The sequence below is a fragment of the Coffea arabica genome, chromosome 1c (genome assembly GCF_036785885.1).
Source record: "Coffea arabica cultivar ET-39 chromosome 1c, Coffea Arabica ET-39 HiFi, whole genome shotgun sequence".
In the NCBI taxonomy this organism is placed as follows: domain Eukaryota; kingdom Viridiplantae; phylum Streptophyta; class Magnoliopsida; order Gentianales; family Rubiaceae; genus Coffea; species Coffea arabica.
In genome coordinates, this window is record NC_092310.1 from 15,414,251 (window position 1) to 15,436,961 (window position 22,711).

Sequence of the window (22,711 nt, forward strand, 5' to 3'; positions counted from 1 at the left end):
CGCCAAAGAAAGAACGTGGAGACGGCAACAACTCAAATCTTCTTTTGAAATTCTGGTTTTGAAAAACTCTTGCAAAGAGAACCATTTCAATCCCTAACCCATTACTCAAGATTGACCCAAAGCTATAGAAAGGCGAGATGTAACTCAGAAATAGCAAATAAACTCCAAAAGTTCAAGCAAAAACCCAAATCATGAAAACAAGTAAGATACCAAGAACAGGGCTTGCAACCCATGAGTCACATTCATACGGAAAACATGAAAGCTAGCCACAACTAACTAATACATGAACCAGGGATAATTACAATGAACAGCCATACGAGAACCTATTTTTGTTTCTGATGAATCAGCGATGGTATCATCAAAACCAAAGAAAGCTTCTAACTTCACCATCAAACATCCCAAGTAAGCGAAAGAAACAGAAAAAGGAAGCATCTTTACCTGTAAAAATGAAAGGGAAGATGCGATTCAGCCTTGAGGTGTAGTACGCTCCAGCGGATGGACTGGATGTATTGCTTCGTTTAAACAGACCCAAGGAGCAATGGAGACACTCAATCTTCCTTCGACCCTGCTTTATGAATCTTCCTTTTCTCCAGATTTTCTCGCACAGGCTCCTTCCTCTAAAGCTCTCTGCTTTTCCTTAATCAGCCGCTACCCAACTCTATAAACTCCCTCCAGATTTTTAGCCGTGCCCTTTTTGTTCCAGACTTCCTCCTACACTAGTTCTCTGTGCTTTGCTTTTGCCCTGAAACTCCCTTCTCCCCAAAACCCTCGCTCAGTTTTTTGTTTGCCTGTCGATGCTCCCCCCAAAAAACCTCTCTTGCGGCTGATGCTTTTCTTTGCTCTTTTATATGGAACTCCAAGTTCCTTAAACCCTCCACTGAATGGTCAGGATGAAGGCCAGCCTCTGCCTTCATCCTGCCCCTCCATGGCACGCATGAAATGTCCTTGGCAGACTGCAAAAACAAATGCAGCCTGCCTGCCGCAAGCGTTTTTTTTTTTTTTTTTTTTTTTTTTTTTTTTTTTTTGAAAACAACTTGAAGATTACAGAAAATATAAATAATAAAATAACAATAACAATAATAACAAAATTACACAAATCAGGTAATAATAAGAATAACAAAACAAAAATAATTTTAAACAAAAGAAACTAAACAAAAATGGCCATTTTTAATTTTCCAACTTGATTTTTTGTTCTTTGCTTCTTTTCTCAAAATAACTTAATAAAAAAATAACTAAAGTGCCCAAAGATTGAATTTAAAGAAATAAACATATTTTTATGAACAAATTTTCCTTTTTTTTCTTTTCCCTCTTTTTCATTAATTTCTTCTTTTCTCCTTTTTATGATTTTGCATTTTCATTTTTCTTTCAAGAAAGCATTGAATAAAAACAAAATGACTAAAATGATTTTTCTTTTCTTTCTAGAAACTCTATAAACTTAAAAACTAAAAACTAAAATCTAAAACTTAAAAGTGATTAAAAACCTAAAATGACAAAACAAAAATGAATAGACGAACTAAAAGGGCAAAATGACTAAAACTAAAATAAAAATAAAAAAAAAACAACTAGAAATGCAAAACACACAACAATGAACTAAATGCAAGCGATCTAAAATAAAAATCATGAAGTAGATGCCACATACAAATTATTCAAAATTTGGTGTCTACACTTACCAATTGACCAAATAAATCAAAAAAAATACCAAAAATTCACCATTTTCTTCCTCCTCATAGCCGGCCTCTTCAAGCAACAAAAGAAAGAAAACTCTTCAAGTTTTTGGCTTCAATCTTGCTCAAATCTACCAAATCAACCACTTAAACTTGCTTTTGTTCCATAAAACCTCTTCAATTAATGTTGGTGAGGTGATTGGTGAAGTTGTTTGGAAAGCTAAGGTGACTAGTTGCTCTCTCTCTTGTGTTGCTAAGGTGAGTTGTGAAGGAACCCCTCTTCTCCACCTAATGATGTTTAATTTGTGACTTGAGGTAGTTGAAGTAATGATCTTTGGTGTTATTTCATGATTTTTGGTTGAATTGGTGAAGTTTTATAATTATTGGTGAATTTTCTGTTTTCGTATGATTATTATTATGTGGGCATGTATGATGATTGGAAATGATATTTAAGGAAGCTAGAAGGTAGAAAAAGTGGGTAATTGCAGGAAATTTCTGTTTTGGAAGAAAATTGGAAAAGTTAGGGTTTCATTGTCTTACATTCTGCCCGGCACTGTACCTCATGGTTACAGGCTGAATTGGCTTTGGGTTAAAACATGAAAGTTGTAGGGAATGATATTGTAGAGATGCCTACAACATTTCAGGTCAATCGGAGCAACGTATCTTGTGAAAAGACTGAATTACCCCTGCTGCCCTGTTTCTACCCGAATTTGATAATTGCGTTTGTGATTGGTTAATTTGAGTGGGAATGCTTCTGATTTGGTTGTTTATGTCTTCTGATGAATTGTATCCTTGTATATTAGCTTTCGGATGGCTTTGGAATCACCTGATTTGGACTTAGGTAGCCTGACTTATGATGTTTGAACCAGAATGCGGTTTGTGAACCTGTTTTTGCGGTTCTGGTTTAGTATCTTGCATTTTTTACCTAGTTGTACTATGAACTGGACTGAGTGACCTTTTTAATATTGTAACCCTATCTCTTAGCTTCGAAATGGTGTATCTTACACCTCCATCCAATAATCGTAGTGCCAATGGTGCCAAAACCGCATAATGACGTCAAAAACTATTTTTCTAGCTTAGTGCTTAATGCCATTTCCGGATTTTCCTAGTTTACTCTAGTGCTTATACATTCTTATGGAACCCTATTTGGTGGTATTTGGAATTGGTTTATGATCGGTAATCGAGTCTTATTGTGCTTGTTTGAATATTTTAGGGCGTGACGGTGATTAAAGACGCTCTTTGGGCAAAAGTTTATGAAATTTCACTTGCTTGCCTGGTGAGTGTACTACTCACTTGTTGTTTATAATGTGGCTTTGGTATATGTGAACTTGATGCTTTGAAGGCTTATTTGCTCCGTTGAAATTGATTAAGTGAGGGTGTACTTGATCGCCCTCACCCATTTGGTATCTCATATGACTGTCTACTGTTTCACTGTAATGATTGAATGATACATGAAATACTGAATTTAATTCATGAATTGGGTGTCGCTTAGACGAGTATCCAACGACCCTTACTGATACTACTGAGCTCAACCCCATTGGTAGTCGATTGAATCGAGCCAGCAAGGGCTTGGTCGTGAAGGTCGACGAGCCATGGGGACTGTTATATGGAATCTTGTAGTAGTGAGACTCTTGATTCCGGTATGCTCGAGTATTACCAAATTTTACTGTTTGGAGTTCGGGCCCGGTAGGGGTATGTTGGGTGGAAGGAATGGAAGTAAAGTGGAGCCTACGGTTGGTTACTTTTAAACATTGACGGAGGGTCAATGAGATCCGATCAAGAATGCAAGTGAGGAAAGGGGCTCTTGAGAGTTGCCCGTATCCTTTTATCACCACTATTGATGTGTGCCTTTGCTTACTTTTGATGGATTGGAATGAAAAGCTTTATGCTTATGTGAACTTTGCTGCTTGAGTGGTATTATCTCACTGGGCGTAAGCTCACTCTATTCCTTTTGTTTTCCTTACAGGAAAATAAATACTTTTGGACTGGATTTGATAGTTGGTTGCCGAATTGAGTTAGATGGACATATCTTTTATATAGCTCTTTGATTGAAACCCTAAATGTACTTTTGGGTCCGTTTCTCTTTTGATTTGGCAAACCGTACATGTATCCACTTTTGAATAACTTTTGTATGCCACTTTGGATTGTATATGCTTAATTTCAACTTGTAAATATTTGCTTGATGTTTGGTTGGATTTTGACGTGTCGGTTACTATTCATGGCTGACTCTGGTTTCATTTTTTTTTATTTGAACATTTTAACTTGTTTACGCGCGTTTGTATGTTCCGGAACGTATTAGATCGCTCTAAACTGCATCGTTAGTTTTGGCGAGAGCTGGGCAGGTAGTCAGCTAACCCCCTTGGTTCGTCTTAGGGGAAAGTGGGGCTGTCACACTCAACATGAGGTAAACACTCTTCCCAAGATTTCAAGTTCTTTTTGATGATGGCACGCAACAAGGTACCTAATGTATGATTTACCACCTCGGTTTGACCATCAGTTTGGGGGTGGTTAGCAGTAGAGAATAGCAATTTGGTGCCTAACTTAGACCAAAGTGTCTTCCAAAAATAGCTTAGGAATTTAACATCTCTATCAGATACAATGGTCCTAGGAATGCCATGCAATCTCACAATCTCTTTAAAGAACAAATTAGCAATATGAGATGCATCATCCGTTTTATGACAAGCAATGAAGTGTGCCATTTTAGAGAATCTATCAACAACCACATAAATGGAGTCATGGCCATACTTGGATCTAGGCAAACCAAGTATAAAATCCATAGAAATGTCAACCCATGGTGCACTAGAAATAGGTAACGGGGTGTAAAGGCCATACGGGTGTACCTTGGATTTAGCTTTCTTACAAGCTAAGCATCGCTCCACCACCCGTGCAACATCTCTCCTCATGTGCGGCAAATAGAAGTGCTCCTGCAGCATGGCAAGAGTCTTATCAATCCCAAAATGTCCCATAAGGCCACCCGAATGGGATTCTTGTACCAAAAGTTCGCGGATGGATCCATGTGGGATGCAAAGCCAATTGGCATACAACAAGTAACCATCAGAAACGAAGAATTTACCTTGTGCATAGATGTCTTTAATCAGCTCAAACCCTAACAACTTAGCATCTAAGGAAGTGAGTAGAGAGTACCTTCGTGAGAGTGCATCCGCAACCACATTAGACTTACCAGCCTTGTATTTAATCACGTACGGAAAGGACTCCACGAATGCGATTCACCTTGCATGCTTTTTGCTCAAGGTGTGCTGGGCCTTAAGGTATTTAAAGGACTCATGATCAGTGTGTATCACGAATTCTTTAGGCCTTAAGTAGTGCTGCCAAACTTGTAGTGCTCGAATGAGGGCGTACAACTCTTTATCATAAGTTGAGTAGTTCAGTGCAGCCCCATTGAGTTTCTCACTAAAGTAGGCAATAGGTCTTCCTCCTTAGTTCAACACAGCTCCAACTCCAATACCTGAAGCATCACAATCAATTTCAAATGTCTTAGAAAAGTCAGGTAAAGCAAGTACAGGTGCATGTGTGAGTTTGTGCTTTAAAGCGCGAAAGGCTTGTTCTTGAGAATCTCCCCAATGGAAGTTCTCATTCTTCTTGATCAACTCGGTCAAGGGTGCAACAATGGTGCTAAAATCCCTCACGAATCTCCTATAGAAACCCGCAAGTCCATGGAAGCTCCGAACATCACCCACTGATCTTGGTGTTGGCCACTCTTGGATAGCTTTCACCTTTTGGTCATCCACCTCCATTCCCTGCGCACTTATAACAAATCCTAGAAACACAAGCTCATTAGTGCAAAAATTGCACTTCTTGAGATTGGCATAGAGCTTTTCTCGTCGAAGTACATCCATAACATCCCTAATATGCTCTAGGTGTTCATCATAAGATTTGCTATAAATTAGGATATCGTCAAAGTAAACTACCATGAATTTCCCTAAGAATGGACGCAGAACATGGTTCATTAACCTCATGAAGGTGCTAGGTGCATTAGTTAGCCCAAAAGGTATCACTAACCACTCATACAATCCATACTTAGTTTTGAAGGTAGTTTTCCATTCGTCCCCCTCCTTTATCCTAATTTGATGGTACCCACTTTTGAGATCAATTTTGGTAAAGAACACAGCCCCATGCAACTCATCAAGCATGTCATCTAAGCGAGGTATAGGGTGGCGATACTTTACCGTGATGGCATTTACGACTCTACAATCAGTGCACATTCTCCGCGTACCATCTTTCTTGGGCACCAAAATGACTGGGACAGCGCACGGGCTTACGCTCTCACGTGCCCATCCTTTGCCAAGCAAGTCGTCCACTTGCCTTTGCAACTCCTTAGTTTCCTCCAGGTTGCTCTTGTAAGCTGGGCGATTTGGCAACGAAGCTCTAGGGACGAAGTCTATTTGGTGCTCAATGCCTCTAAGCGGTGGTAATCCACTTGGTACGTCATCAGGAAAGATATCAGCATATTCCTGCAAAAGAGACTTAACCTCAAACGGTAAGTTAGTATCAAGGTCATCCACATTCTGAGCTACTTCTTTGCTAACAAACATAAGAAGCGGTTGCTCATCCCTCATTAACTTCCTCACTTTCTTGGCTTTTATCAGGAGCATTTGTTTTCCCTCGGGTTTTACCTCACTTGCCGAGTTATCTAAAGCCTTTTTCCTCTCTTTTTTTGCCTCGACTTTCTTATTTTCTTTCTTTTTTGCACTATACTTCTCAAACTCTTGTTGCAATTTCAATTGGTTCTCATGCACTTGTTTTGGAGAAAGGGGAGCTAGGATGACTTTCTTACTATTGTACAAGAAACTATACTTGTTAGTCACACCATCAAAAGTTACCTGCCTGTCAAACTGCCACGGCCTACCTAGTATAATGTGACTAGCCTGCATAGGAACTACATCACATAATACTTCATCAGTATATTTATGAATTTGAAAGGATATAAGAACCTGTTCGGTTACTCGAACCTCCCCAGAATTGTTGAGCCATTGGAGTTTGTAGGGTCGCGGGTGATCCCTCGTAGGCAGCTTCAAGTTGTTCACCATGAGTGAACTAGCCACATTTGTACAGCTCCCACTATCAATAATCACACTGCAAAGTGCTTGGTTGACGAAGCACCTAGTGTAGAAGATGTTCTCCCGTTGAAGCTCGTCCTCCTTAACACGTACTGTCAATGCTCTCCTTGCAACGAAGGCGGTCCCAAAGTGACCCTCGGGTGCACTAAACTCCTCTTCATTTGGTGACTCACCATCACTACCTCCTTCAAGGGATGGCATGCCTTCGTACTCAGCTTCGTCCTCACTCACGATCTCGCCATTTTGCATCATAATCATAGTCCTTTGATTGGGACATTGACTAGCAATATGGCCTCTACCTTGACATTTGAAGCATCGAGTATCACGAGCCCTAGTTTGTGCCCTAGACTCCTCGAATTTTGGAGTAGAAGAGGGCGGCTTACTAAAACTAGGGTTGCCCACCTTACCTCCCTCGAATCTCAGCTTTGGAGTATGAGCATTTGGTGAAGTCCGAAAATCATTCCTTGGTTGGAATGGGCGGTTGGTAGAGTAGGTGGTATTGCCGAAATTCGATCGAGTGGTACCCCTCCTCTTGAGCCTTTGCTCGACCTTAATAGCCTTGTCTACAAGCTCATGCAACTCCATATAATGTTGAAGTTCCACTCGTTCAGCAATATCGGGTCGTAACCCGCTCAAGAATCTCGCCATGGTGGCTTCAGGATCCTCCTGTACATCCGCTCTAAGCATTAGGATCTCCATCTCCTTGTGGTACTCATCCACACTCCGGTTGCCCTGGACCAAGGTTTGTAATCGGTGGGACAAATCCCTAGTGTAATGTCCAGGTACAAAGCAGGTGCGCATCATGGCTCGAAGCTCGGGCCATGGAACGAGCTCAGGTAGGCCATTTCTCCTTCTAGACTTCTTGATTTGGTCCCACCAAACCACAGCGTACTCAGTAAATTCCACAGTGGCCAATTGCACCTTTTGCACCTCGGTGTAGTTTTGGCAAGAAAAGACCATTTCGATCTTGGATAACCATTCGAGAAAGGCCTCGGGATCGGACCGTCCTTTGAACTTAGGGATTTACATCTTGATTCCCTTGAATACAACGGTAGGCCCAGTCTGGTTCCTTTGCCTTGGTCGAACTCGAGGTTCCTTATCATCTTCATCATTATTGGAACCATCGGACGACTCCACGTCTCTTCGCCCTCGTGTGGTCTTAGAAGTTTTTGGTGTTCCAGACGCTCGGAGTTGCAGCAACTCATCTTGAATGGGTTCTAGCATGCGTTGGAAACGCCTCTCCATTTGCTCCATCATCTGTTCAAAGTCCATGGGATGGGATACTCCTTCGTTGCTACTAGACATGAAGTCTCAAGTGTGCCTGCAAGGGTTAGTAGCAAAGAAAGGGAAAAAGGAGAAAGAAACGTTTGTCTCCCTTTTTTTGTTTTTTTTTTCCTCACTTCACTCCCTAAGTGTATACTCTCACACTCATGTATGGTCACTTAGATCACTCTAATGAGCTCACCAAAATTTTCTCACAGCCCCTTGCAAACCCTGAAGAAAGTAGAATTCCTCAAGTGCTCAAGTGTAGCTCAAAAATCAAGTTCACGCTAGAATTTGAGGTTCGTAAGAGTGGAGATTTTCTTGGAAAACAAAATTAGGACACTAAGGATGGAGTGGTAGAATATATTCACGAATAAAAACCAGAAAAGGAATTGACACAAAAGCTGAAAAAAAAATTAAGAACGACACTAAAAAAAAACTCTAACCGACAAGGAAAGTGGTCCTTTTGCTTTGCTGGAAAATTTTTTTTTTGGGTCATTTGCTAAAATATAGCAGGTGATGCAGCTACAATATAGGCAGGAATTTAGGCACTTTGCAGCTATAAAATAGGGAACAAGATGCGGCTAAAAGTTAGCCTATCAGTTTTGGAAGTCTTTGGCTTTTAGAAATCTTTCGGGTTTTGGAGATTAGGAAGCTGCCTTTTCTTTTTCTTGCTTGGTGTTACCCGATTCCCCTTACTTGGTTGCAGAACAAGATGGGCAGTTTATTTTGTTCCTTTCAAGATCAAATTGGCTGCTGCAACAATTTTTTTTTTTTATACAGCCAAAAGATGAACTATGGGTTCGGCTCAAACACACAAATTTCCAGGTTTGGTTGCCGCTTTGGTGCGCCCTGTTTTGGTGATTTTAATGTTTGGACAGGTTGTGATTCTTGGTTCCCAACAATTAGAGCTCAAAGTTCAGGTATGTTTCAATGTCATGCACAAGAAAATTTCAAGAATTCAAGATCAAACCACAATTTCCAGCAAATAACTTCAAGAATATCAAGGCTAATTTCCAGATTTCAAGAATATCTAGAATCCCTTCAAGATCTTCGTGAAACCAGCAAATTTGATGCAAGAATTTCAAGAACAAGGTACCAATACTTTCCTAGATGATAAGCAACTGAAGAAAAGTGACATGAACAGATTTGGAAACAAAAAAACTCAACAAGAAAGAACGAACAGATTTGGAAACTACCAAAACTCAGCAAGAAGGAATGAACAGATTTCTTCTTCTTCTCTTTTTTTTTTCTTTAAACCCAAATGATGTAACTACCAAACAAATAGCCTAAGAATAACACAAATAATTCCCAGAATTTCCAGAAATTAAAACGGCACAAGAAAGACACCAAAACACTAACGAGCAGAATTTTTTTTTTTACAAAGAATAAGACTAGCGGCTGGTTCTATATGTATATATATACTTGTTTTCTGAGTAGGGCCCAATCACAGCAATGGACAGCGAGTCTGAGCAACAATAGACAACAACTAGGCACAAAACGTGGTGATACAACCTGAAAACTAACGCAAGACACGATGTACACCAACTGGAAATTGCGGACAGCAACGGGGAGACAAAGAAAAAGGATTAGCTACTGATCTTTTTTTTTTTTTGACTCAGGTTGAGACTTACTACCGACAACAACAAGATGTTGAACAAGGGACAGGCACAACAATTAAGAGACAATTCGGTCAGATTGGGCCATGCAAGGGATAATGTTAAGTGCGGCAAGACCGAAATCTGAATGACTCAATGCTTTGTTGTGCGTCTTTGGCACAATTATCAACACTGACCGACACCTCAATTTGCTGGACATAGACGGTGGAAACAATCAGCAATACATGACCAGATTGTAACACACAAGACTCAATAGAAACAGCAATAAGGACGCGATACTAAGAACAGACTCCAAACACGGCGACCAGAATTTGATAACAAGGAAACTTGCGAACAGATTGGAGGTGCGAACAGAATTTAACTAACGAGACAGATACGGAAGGTACGAATTAAGACACAAAAGAGGGATAAACGATGTTACCAACAAGCTAGCTCTGATGCCAGCTGATACGAATCTCGTTGGTGAGAAGATTCACGACCCAAGATCACTTGTTGGATTTGACTTCGAATGCAAGAAACGGTAGCAGCGGAAACCCTACGACCCCTCTAATCCCCGTCACTACGAACTTGTTGATATTATCTCAACCCGTAATCAAACGAATTAGCGAACCTCAGGCAAGTGTAGAAGGCGCCACAATTCAAGTGTGGTTCTTGAATTGATAAGCCAAACAAGAACACGAGAGTAAAACTCTAAGTTGTTCAAGGTTGCTTGAAAGCTATGGAGAAAATTCTCTCAAATATTTTATGATAAAAGTGTCTACCCTTTATTGATGTAATATGGTGCCTTATATAGGCTACAAGTGAAAACCCTAATCTAGTAAGAAAATGGACTAAGGGTGCAGTGGATATGGGCCCTGATAAGGGAGGCTTAACCCCCCGACGGGTTGGGCCTCACGTGGGCTTTCCTTCCTAGACAACCCACTCTAGCAAATAATAATGAGTAAATTAGCAATCCTACCTTTGGCGATTCTACGTGCAATATGCACTTAGCCAATTATTCAATCTAATCAACTAATGTGGAAATAACCAACTATGATGCTAAAATGGAAATTAGGGTTTGGCAAAAAACCCTAATCCTCAGGTGTAGCTTCAATGCTCATTATCGGACCGCGACCACCTTCACTTGAGTGCATGAATCCTTCAAATGACTTGTGTATGGCCTAAATAAGTACATTGAGTTGCTCACGAAGTTTCTTTGCGCGAGCCCTAGTAATGGGTCCACTTGGGGCGTGCACGTGATCCTCAGCTCCTCGATTACTCGAGCCATTGTTAGCCTGCCCACCTACCATGATGCTATCAATTAGTCCTGGCGAGAGTTGGGCAGGCAGTCCGCTAACCCCTTTGGTTCGCCTTAGGGGAAGGTGGGGCTGTCACAGGTGGTATCAGAGCCACTTCGCGTGGTCTCTGCGCGGAGAGAGCTTGGACCAAGTGGTGTTATGGTCCTGCTTTCATGAATGCATTAAAAGGTATAAGTGCTCTTTTGAGCGTAAGCTATGAACCGTGCATGTCATAAGTGTAAGGATCATTACCATGGGACTTGAGGAAGCTAGGTATGCATGTCGGGTAGGAATCTTTAATATGGATGATTTATGCTTGGGACCGGCCGGCTCGAGTTGTGAATCATCTTAGATGGGATTCTTGCGTCCGCATACGAAAGTGATGAGAGCCTAGGTTAGAAAGGATTGGGCGAACTAGAAAGGCGATTCTATGGAACGTCGTGTGGTTTGTTCGGGTGTGGTTAAGCATGATCAACCTTGATTAAGATATAAATGGTGTTGCTCTCGTAGATTATGGACGGAGCCCTAGAGGGGGAAAAGCTTTTCGTGAGTTCTTTTGTACTTGTGACCTAGTCTGTCTATAGTACTTTTGGAGGACCTCTTTTTGTTTCATGGGATGTTCTTGACTGACTGTTCTGTATAATTACTTGATCCGGTTATGTGTTCTATGTATATGTGTTATGTGTTTACATGCTCTACGAGGTAGTTGTTTTAGTTAATTGTTCTTGTTTAATTGTTCCTGTTTAGTGCTACGAAAGGGAGGGTTATGTGCCCTTTAACAGTATATTTATTTTGTGACCTAGATTGACTTAGATTGACGGAAGGCACTCGTAGTGGTTGAGGCCGTGGACGCGGAGGTAGGCAACCCACGCCTGAAAGGGGCACTGGGAAAACCTCATCTGGACCTAACCCTGAACCTAGGATTGATCCTAACATCCAAATAGCGGCTGCCATACAGCAAATGACTAATTTACTTGCCCAAGTGGTACACCAACAGGGTCAAAACCCTAACCCCAACCCTGGGAACCCCGGTAATCACGTGGAGAGCGAGGATAGGGCTCTCGAGAGGTTCCAGAAGTTTGCCCCACCAAAGTTTATCGGGGGGCCCGATCCGGACGTGGTCGAAAAGTGGCTAGAAAAGATGGTAGATATCTTTGCCGCCCTACATTATACGGAGGAGAGGCAGGTGACTTTCGCCGTCTTTCAACTGGAAGGGGCGGCCCGTTCCTGGTGGAATGTTGTTCGGCAAAAATGGGAACGGGAACAAACGCCCAGGACCTGGGTGAATTTTATGCGGGAATTCAATGCTAAATTCTTCCCTCCTCTAGTTCAGGAGCGGAAGGAGGATGAATTTATTCGGCTTCGTCAGGGGGCCCAATCTGTAGCGGAGTACGAGAGCCAATTCACCCGCCTATCCAAATTTGTGCCCGAACTCATCATGACCGAGCAACGAAGAATACGACGATTTGTCCAGGGCCTGAACGTAGAAATCCAGAAGGACCTCGCGGTAGCCCAAATTAACGCCTTCAGCGACGCAGTAGAGAAGGCGCAACGAGTAGAGAATGCTAGGCTACAGGTGAGAAACTTCCAGGCGAAAAAGCGAGGATTTCCTGGAAGTAGTTCGGGGCAGGGGAATGAGAGTACCCCTTCCAAATTTGGGCGGGGAACAGGAGGAGAAAGGATGCCGGGAGTTTCACGAGAGGGCCTGTTACGAGGCGGCCAAGTGGGGAGAGACCGGAAAGGAGGCTCGGCTTCTGCAGCACGTGAACCCTGCAGGTATTGCGGAAAGTTAAATCACTCGGAGGACAATTGCTGGAAGAAGGAGGGAAAATGTTTACGCTGTGGAAGTGCAAACCATCAGCTCGCCACTTGTCCAGTCCTATCACAAGATAGAAAGGGGAGTCAGCAATCGACAAGGACTAGTTTCGAACCGGCCAAGGTGGAAGGAACCAAACCTAAGGTAGCGGTGTCGCGCCCCATTTTTTGATAAGAAAAATAAATTGTTTGAGAAAGATGTTTTTGATTCACTTTTGATTGGAAAATGATTTTTGCGAGTTGAAAAAGATATGGGTCTAATATGGGACTTGAAAAAGCGACGATTTGACCCAAAAATAGTTTTAAAAAGGGTTTTGAAATGAAAAGTTTGGAGTCGCCACTTGGTAATGATTTAAGGTGTACCAAGTCACCTAAAAAATGAGTTTTAAAGTCAAGTAGTAATAAACCCTTTTTAAAACGACTCCTAGTCTACGTAAAACAAAGAAAAAGGTTCGGGAGTCACGTTTGACAAAGGGGAAGGCAAGGATAGACTCCAAGGCACCCCTTTGACCTAGCCAAGGCTAGTTGCGTGACTTAACCCTAACTTTCCTGACTTTCTACCCAGGGTATGTATTGCATGTTGGATTATGCCTATATGAATGCAAAAACGAAAAAATGCAATCCTAAATTCTACGATGTCTCTCGTGAGGTTTTTGGTCCCAGACCACATGAATTGTGGCGGCCAATAAAGGGAAACCTCATAGAGGTCGATTGATGCAAATGGTGACTCAAGTGCAAGTGTGCAAGTGTATGAAAAGATTCATGTATGAAATGGTGTGAAACAAACAAAGTGTTTGTGTGCGCATGTGAAGAGAAAGTTCACGTGTGAATTTGGATGAAAAAAAAATCAAAGTATTAGTGTGTGAGTGTGTAAAGAAAGTGCACGTGTGAATTTGAATGAAAAATCAAAGTATTAGTGTGTGCAAATGAATGAAGATAGAATAGTACATATATAAGTGAAACTTGAATTTCATTTGTGAAGTAAAGTAAATAAATGATAAAGATGTAGTGAAAACTATGGATTGAGAAATGTAAGAAAAATGTGATTAAAAGAGTATGGAAGTGATAAAAATGAAAGTATGACCCTAGGGGAATGCAACAAGTCGGGTACGGGGGTTGACTCCTAACTTTTCGACTTCGATTTTCCCTCGGATTAGAAGGTAAAACTAGCGTGCTAAGACTATCGAGTAGCCACACTCGCTCGTTTCCCTTATCAAGAGGGGTTTTCACGCAAATGAACCCTAACTAGCATGAGATGCAAGTCCTAAAATGAAGGGGAAGGGGTTTGAGGAACATACCAAATGACAAACTAAGGAAAAATGCGTGATATGTGGTGATCATGCACTTAATGAAAAAGGGAAAAAAGAACCTATTGGGTCTAGCATTGGACTAGCCCATTCTATGAATTCCGACTAGCGTTGGACTAGTGGAAACGATAAAAGAAGCCACAACTAGCGTTGGACTAGTGAGGTGACGTACATTCATCCATTTCATTCATCCACACTATAAAAAGCGAGTAGACATGAGAATCACTTATAAACACGTAGCATATAACACTTAGCATGCTTGACTAGATGCAAGGGCCTAACAAAGCATTTAACATATAACACATAGGCATGCAACCATTACATTTGCTAACTAAAACAAAAGGGAAAGGGAAAATGGACCAAATTACTTGCTACGCCCTATCTATTACAAGCCAAGAGGTGTACACATACCCCATAAAACTTAAATAAAAGTAAAAAGTAAGTAAATGCATGCAAGGAGGTAAGGAAAGCGAAGTAGACAGGCATATTCACATAACACATAAGGTCACATAGGAGAGACAAAAAGGGGTAAGAGAAATTGTACCTCCCCCCGTGTGTAATGCTAGTAAGGTGAACAAGACTCAACTTGAGCTATGGTCACTAAAGAAGAAGCTAATTTGGGCTAAAACCATTCAAAGGAAAGGATTAATGCACCAATATAATGATAAAAGACAAATATGACAATCGGAATCCATCAAACATCGAATCCGTCCTCACTTTGCAACTTAGAAATGACCAAATAAAAAACAAATTAGACCAACCGATCTTCTAAACCATCTCAACATGAATATTAACAACCCCTCAAGTCCGATTAATCATTATAGAATTTCAAGAGCCCAAGATCAAATAAGGGTCAATGAGTGGTTTCACTTTGCATTTTGGGATCCAAAAGCAACCATCAATTAATCAAACCAAAACCAATTAAAACGTTTTAAGAACTTTAAAGGTCCCAAAAGCAAGAAAAAGTCAAGTAATCAACTTATTTTAGGGAAATTAAAGGAAATAGGCAATCACAAGCTCATTTAGACACAAGGTTCACCAATCCATGCATTAAGCATCACCTTAGCAAAACATGGTAACCAATGAAAGCAAACAAGCAATTGAATTAAAACATTAATGCTACCAAATACTCAAATGTGAACACTAACCAAGCATTCAAGCTCAATCAAATATTTTTAGGAACTTCAAAGGTCCAAAGGCTAGAAAAAGGTTGAGGAATGGTTCAATTTCAACCATCATAGGGTCTTATTGCAAGAAAATGGAACCTAGTTGGGTCTTCGTAGCATTGCTGCAAAAACACAGGGCCCCAATTGATTAATTTTTCTAATTATTTGGGCCATAGTGAGTCAAGGGGAAACTTGGGGGGTCAAAATGCAAATTTTCTTTGGTTTTTCATGCATGCCTACGTAAAGAACCATTTTTCTGCACCATTTCTGCCATGAATTTCCTTCCAGATTTCAGACCTAAACATGCAGTTTGGCTCGGACAAAAATCGTAATTTGAAGCTAAACAACAGACCACGTGACCTCAACATCCAAACAAACACCAAAAGACAATCATTTTCTGAAATTTTCATGCAAAAGATGGCTGGCCAACTCGCTATTAAAGCATCTGCAATTTAGTAAAGCTCACGACATAATCTTCATAATATCTAATGTAGGAGTAAGTAAAACAACCATGGTTCACACACCAAACACTGCCAGCAAACCATGAATCAAACCTTTCTAACAATCCAAACACCCAACAAGCAAGAATGAAGTTGGCTGCAATTTTCTGGTTTACCTTCAACCGCAGCCTGTTGCTTCATTACCAATCCAAACATTACCAATCAAAAACAACTTTTGAATCAAATGACCATAAGACAAACCCCAAATCATCAACCAAGCCCAACAATACACTATCATTGCTAGATCAAAACAGAAAAAATCTGGGTTGATGGCTGCTATTTTCTAAGTTCTTACTCACACGCATGCCTTGTAAAAGAAAGACAGAAGCCAAAATTTGGCGCAATGCTGCCCAAGCCAAAACCCCTCAAACAAGCTCTTAAGCAATCCTCAAGATTCCACAGAAACGCAAGGAAAACTACTACTGGAACATATGAACAAACAAAAGAAAGACCAACCGCAAACACCGAAAACATTTCTGCACTTTTCAGATGCAATTTTCTGCAGCTTTCTCTTCATTTCAACATGCAGACAAGTTTACCCATTACCAGGATTCTCAAATGCAGTCCTAGCGTATCTAGAATAGCAGGGACAAGGTACAAAACATAGCAGGGAAAGGCAAATAGCAAGAAATACCACCACACATAAGCAACTAGAAAAGAAATCAAACGCAGCTGTCCAGCAGTCGTATGCCATTCTTCTGGATTTGTTCATCCAAACACAACAGAATCGGTCATGAATGTTAAATAGCAACCTCATGAATTCATCACATACCCCCCCACAGCTAAACACAAATCCTACCCGTTCAAATTCCAGCCCAACCCAACGCAGATTTACAAATAAAACTCGCATGGAGGACGACAACAGACGTAAAGGCAGAAACTTTTCTGCATTTGAACATAGCTCAACAACTTGTAAACAAACTCCCAAGTGGAAAGCTGTTACCTTTGGGCTTCTTCCTTCCCGGCTGAGACTTGACGCAGTCAAAAGATGAGGTCTTTATCCTCCCTCCTTCCCGGCAATCAGTTTCTTTCCTCCGCTGTCCTCCTTTTCCTCCACTGTCGCAGCACTCTCACGCTCCACTCTTCTCTTTTCCCACTCTCTCTCGGTCTCAACTCTCTCCTCTTTCTTTCCCCGTTAGCTTTTTCCCTATAGCCGTTCCCTTTCGTTTCAGATTTCCTCCTACCCTAGCTCTCTGTGCTTTGTTTTTGCCCTGAAACTCCCTTCTCCCCAAAACCCTCGCTCAGTTTTTCTGCTTGCCTGTCGATGCTCCCCCCAAAAAAACCTCTCCTGCGGCTGATGCTTTTCTTTGCCCTTTTATATGGAACTCCAAGTTCCTTAAACCCTCCACTGAATGGTCAGGATGAAGGCCAGCCTCTGCCTTCATCCTGCCCCTCCATGGCACGCATGAAATGTCCTTGGCAAACTGCAAAAACAAATGCAGCCTGCCTGCCGCCAACGTTGTTTTTTTTTTTTTTTAAAGAAAACAACTTGAAGATTACAGAAAATATAAATAATAAAATAACAATAACAATAATAACAAAATTACACAAACCAGGTAATAATAAGAATAACAAAACAAAAATAATTTTAAACAAAAGAAACTAAACAAAAATGGCCATTTTTAATTTTCCAATTTGATTTTTTTTTTTGTTCTTTGCTTCTTTTTCTCAAAATAACTTAATAAAAATAACTAAAGTGCCCAAAGATTGAATTTAAAGAAATAAACATATTTTTATGAACAAATTTTCCTTTTTTTTTCTTTTCCCTCTTTTTTCATTAATTTCTTCTTTTCTCCTTTTTATGATTTTGCATTTTCATTTTTCTTTCAAGAAAGCATTGAATAAAAACAAAATGACTAAAATGATTTTTCTTTTCTTTCTAAAAACTCTATAAACTTAAAAACTAAAAACTAAAAACTAAAATCTAAAACTTAAAAGTGATTAAAAACCTAAAATGACAAAACAAAAATGAATAGACGAACTAAAAGGGCAAAATGACTAAAACTAAAATAAAAAAAAAACAACTAGAAATGCAAAACACACAACAATGAACTAAATGCAAGCGATCTAAAATAAAAATCATGAAGTAGATGCCACATACAAATTATTCAAAATTTGGTGTCTACAGTTTGCCCCTCTTTGTCTGAGTTTTGAAAAAACTTGAGACAAAGAAGTGGACACCAAATACCTACCTGTGTTATTGGGCTGCAAAAAATTCCGACGAACAAGAATTCTAATACGAGACTGACCCGAACAGGAATTTAAACGGGACTGACCCGAACATGAAAAATAAGACGGGACTGACCCGAACAGGAATTTAAACGGGACTGACCCGAACAGAATTTAAACGGGACTGACCCGAACAGGAATTTAAACGGGACTGACCCGAACAGCATTTAAAACGGGACTGACCCGAACATGAAAAATAAGACGGGACTGACCCGAACAGGAATTTAAACGGGACTGACCCGAACAGAATTTAAACGGGACTGACCCGAACAGAATTTAAACGGGACTGACCCGAACATGAAAAATAAAACGGGACTGACCCGAACAGGAATTTAAACGGGACTGACCCGAACAGAATTTAAAACGGGACTGACCCGAACCTGAATTTAAACGGGACTGACCCGAACAGGAATTTAAACGGGACTGACCCGAACAGGAATTTAAACGGGACTGACCCGAACAGAATTTAAAACGGGACTGACGCGAACATGAATTTAAACGGGACTGACCCGAACAGAATTTAAACGGGACTGACCCGAACAGAATTTAAACGGGACTGACCCGAACAGAATTTAAAACGGGACTGACCCGAACAAAATTTAAAACGGGACTGACCCGAACATGAATTTAAACGGGACTGACCCGAACAGGAATTTAAACGGGACTGACCCGAACAGGAATTTAAAACGGGACTGACCCGAACAAAAATTTAAACGGGACTGACCCGAACAAAAATTTAAACGGGATTCACTGGGGAAGTTTGAGACAATGAATTGAATTTTACCTGAGAGTAGTTCAAATTTTTGTACCTAGAGAGAGATTGGATCTCTGTAGTTGAAGCGATGGCCGATGTTGGTCCTTAAAACCCAACTTTGCAAATAACATTGCTTTAGGTTTGAAAAAGAGAATGATCGCTGTCATTTGTGAACGCAGTGTTCCTGCAAGAAAAGAATAAATAATAATAATGGATTTGCCACCATTATTTGATCCGGTTTGCCTTGAGAATCGTGTAAACATGAGTCTTGTACTATTTTTTTCTCTGTTCCGCGGCATCCGTCTTGTTCGAACTTGTGACTTTGCAAATTCTAAGACTGATAAAATACGGATTGCCCACGTCACCCAATCCAGGTGGTAGCTTTGTTGCATGTTACTCCCTGTATCTGATGATTGAATCCCCTATTTTTGCTCAAACCTTTGGGTTTATCACTCATTTGAATTCAATGGTAAAAGAATGATGCGTGAAAATTTGTCATATAACGATCAATGTACATGCAAGATTATTTCCTATGTCGGGCAAAGATGAGCATGCGAAAGAATGTAGACAATCATAAGCAGTCATACACAAATAATTGAAAACAACCAAAAGATTCATAAAGATACATTTTGCAAAAGAATATTTGTAAAGAACAATACAAATTTAGCCAACGAATATCATATTCGAGACTTCGGATATTTTCTCCTCGGAATCCGATATTGGCAGAAGTATCACAAACATGAGGAAAAACCCCAAACGAACCAGGTCACCAGTTGTTCCTTCTCGCGCTCGTCCGTTGTGAAAAACCCGCCTTGGCGCCCTTTCGGGTTTTCACCAAGGTTGCCCCTACCCTTTTTGTTTTTTTTTTTTTTTTTTTTTTTTTACAAGGCGCCCTTTCGGGTTTTCACCTAAAGAATAAAGACACGTCTCGACCATGATCGACTCAGAAATATGAGTTAAAGGTTTCAGGCATCAGTAAAATGCACTTCCCTTGTAGATTAGGCGAAGGCATTACGGACATCACTTGCCAGTTGATTATCAAATTTTGCTAATAGAAATGTGACAAATGACGGAAGCCAGGACTTTGGGTTTTGTAATGAGGTCAGGTGGGGTGTTTTCAAGAAAAGTTCAGGCTTAAAAGCAGATTTTGATAAGAGGTGTGAAATGAACTGAGATTGCACCATTTGAAATGAAACCGAGGAAAAATTTTGCCCCAGTTTAATTGGATTTTCTCTTTTGCATTCTTTCATTGCATTTTTCCCTCACTTTTGCATTTTTCTTTAAAACTAAATTTTTGCCCCAGTGTGGGGTTCTTTTCCCTTTCTTTTGCTCTTCTCTCTTTTAAAATTAAAATTTTGCCCCAGTGTGGGGTTTGCAATTCTCAGGGGTTATCAAACGAAATTTGTCAATTCTGATGGCTCAAAGGGGACAAGTAGAGATAAAATGTTTTTAGTGTAAAAGAAGATGGCCTGACTTGCATTTCGCCATTTGCATGAATTTCTTAAAGAAAATTTGCATGATCAAATGAAAAACTTTTTGCACATATCTGAGTTGATGGGTTGAGGGAATGCTCGTCCATCCATTTCTGCTAGAATAAGGGCTCCGCCAGGTAATACCTTTTGGACAATGAACGGCCCTTGCCAGTTTGGAGCGAATTTGCCCTTAACTTCATCTTGCATCGACAAAATTCGCTTTAGCACTTTGTCACCTTCTTCAAATACCCGCCGATGGACCTTTTTGCTGTAAGCTCGGGCCACCCGTTTCTGATAACACTGACCATGACAAATAGCATTGAATCGCCTTTCATCGATCGACGTCAATTGTTCATGGCGCTGCTTTATCCAATCAGCCTCTTCCAACTTAGCTTCCATGAGGATTCGCAACGAAGGAATCTCAACTTCGGCTGGTAACACAGCTTCCATTCCATACATGAGTGAATACGGTGTTGCCCCAGTTGATGTCCGAATAGAAGTCCGGTACGCCATCAATGCATAAGGCAACTTTTCATGCCAACCGCGATGCCTTTCTGTTATTTTGCGGATAATCTTCTTCAAATTCTTATTTGCGGCTTCTACAGCTCCGTTCATCTGAGGCCTATAAATGGCGGAGTTGCGGTGTCTGATTTTGAATTGCTCGCATAGTCCATCCACCATGTCATTGTTCAGATTCTTGGCATTGTCAGTGATAAGCGTTTCGGGTACTCCAAAGCGACAAATGATATGATCTCTCAAGAAATTGGCAACTACCTTCTTCGTAACATGTTTAAACGATTCCGCTTCAACCCACTTGGTGAAGTACTCGATCGCCACCAATATAAATCGATGTCCATTTGAAGCAGGAGGATCGATTGTACCAATCACGTCCATACCCCACATTGAACAGGGCCACGGGGCGGTCATGCTATGCAACTCAGTGGGTGGAGCGCGTATAATGTCACCGTGCATTTGGCATTTTATACATCTCCGGACAAAATCTATACAATCATGCTCCATAGTAAGCCAGAAGTATCCGGTTCTCATGATTTTCTTCGCTAGCAAATGGCCATTCATGTGAGGTCCACAAACGCCACTATGCACTTCTTTCATCATATATTGAGCTTCATCTTCATCAACGCACCTTAAAAGGTTCAAATCCGGGGTTCTTTTGTACAACACTTCACCATTTAAGAAAAATTTGGAAGCCATTCTACGCAGAAAACTTTTGTCCTTGGTACTAGCATGCTGGGGGTAAGATCCAGTTTTGAGAAATTCCTTAAGATCATTATACCAAGGAACTTTGTCGGAGGACTTGTCTACAACCCAACAGTGAGCAGGTTTATCTTGAAGTTGAATCTGGATCGGTTCAATTTTCAATTCATCTGGATACTGAATCATAAAAGCTAAGGTGGCCAAAGCATCGGCAAATGCATTTCGGGCTCGTGGGAGGTGTCTGAACTCCAATTTTTGAATTTGTTTGGCCAGAGTGAGCAAACTACAATGGTAGGGCAGAATTTTTGAATCTTTGGTTATCCACTGCTTCAAGGTTTGGTGCACGAGTAAATCTGAGTCACTGAAAGCTACCAACTCCTTGATCTCCATTTCCAAAGCCACTTTGAGACCAAAAATGCAAGCTTCATATTCAGCCATGTTGTTGGTACAAGCAAATTGCAACTTGGCAGCGGCAGGGTAGTGTTTTCCTTCGGGCGAAACCAGAACAGCTCCAATTCCAGCTCCTAGAGAATTTGAAGCTCCGTCGAAGAAAAGCCTCCATTCAGGGCACTGCTCACTTATATCGTCCGTGGCGCCTACAAATAAGATCTTTTCATCAGGGAAATAGGTGTGAAGTGGCTGATAATCATCGTCCCTTGGGTTTTCCGCCAGATGATCAGCTATAGCTTGCCCCTTGACGGCCTTCTGTGAAGTGAAAATAATGTCGAACTCTGAGAGGATTATCTGCCACTTAGCTAGACGTCCAGTTAGCATTGGCTTTTCCAAGAGATACTTCAAAGGATCAGATCTGGAAATAAGATAAGTGGTATGGCTCAACAGGTAATGTCTCAGCTTTTGAGCCGCCCAGGCCAACGCACAGCAGCTCTTCTCAATGAACGAATAATTAGCCTCGTACTGCGTGAACTTCTTACTTAGATAATAAATGGCTTGTTCTTTCCTTCCCGAGTCATCGTGTTGCCCGAGAACGCAACCAACTGCTCCGTCGAGCACAGATAGGTACATGATCAGCGGTCGGCCCGGTTTGGGTGGCACTAGGACCGGAGGCTGCAGCAAATAATCTTTAATCTTGTCGAAAGCTTGTTGGCACTCCTCATTCCAGTACAACGGCACATTCTTTCTTAATAATTTGAACAACGGCTCACATGTGGCCGTTAACTGGGCAATGAATCTCCCAATAAAATTGATCTTCCCTAAAAAGCTTTTCACGTCCTTCTGAGTCTTTGGCACTGGCATATCTCGAATCGCCTTGATTTTTACTGGATCTATCTCTATGCCTCTCTTGCTCACGATGAAACCCAACAATTTACCAGCTGGTGCCCCAAAGGCGCATT

At 40.9% G+C, this 22,711-nt stretch overlaps 1 protein-coding gene across 1 annotated transcript; it reads right to left on the reverse strand.

The window, feature by feature from the left end:
- Positions 1–7,765: 7,765 nt before the first annotated feature.
- On the reverse strand, positions 7,766–22,382 carry LOC140004712 (uncharacterized). Its single transcript, XM_072044855.1, has 4 exons — positions 22,238–22,382; positions 21,371–21,955; positions 20,289–20,698; positions 7,766–7,999 (listed from the first exon to the last, which is right to left on the reverse strand). Exons 1-4 carry the CDS (start codon positions 22,380–22,382, stop codon positions 7,766–7,768), a joined length of 1,374 nt encoding a protein of 457 aa, XP_071900956.1.
- Between the last annotated feature and the right edge of the window lie 329 nt (positions 22,383–22,711).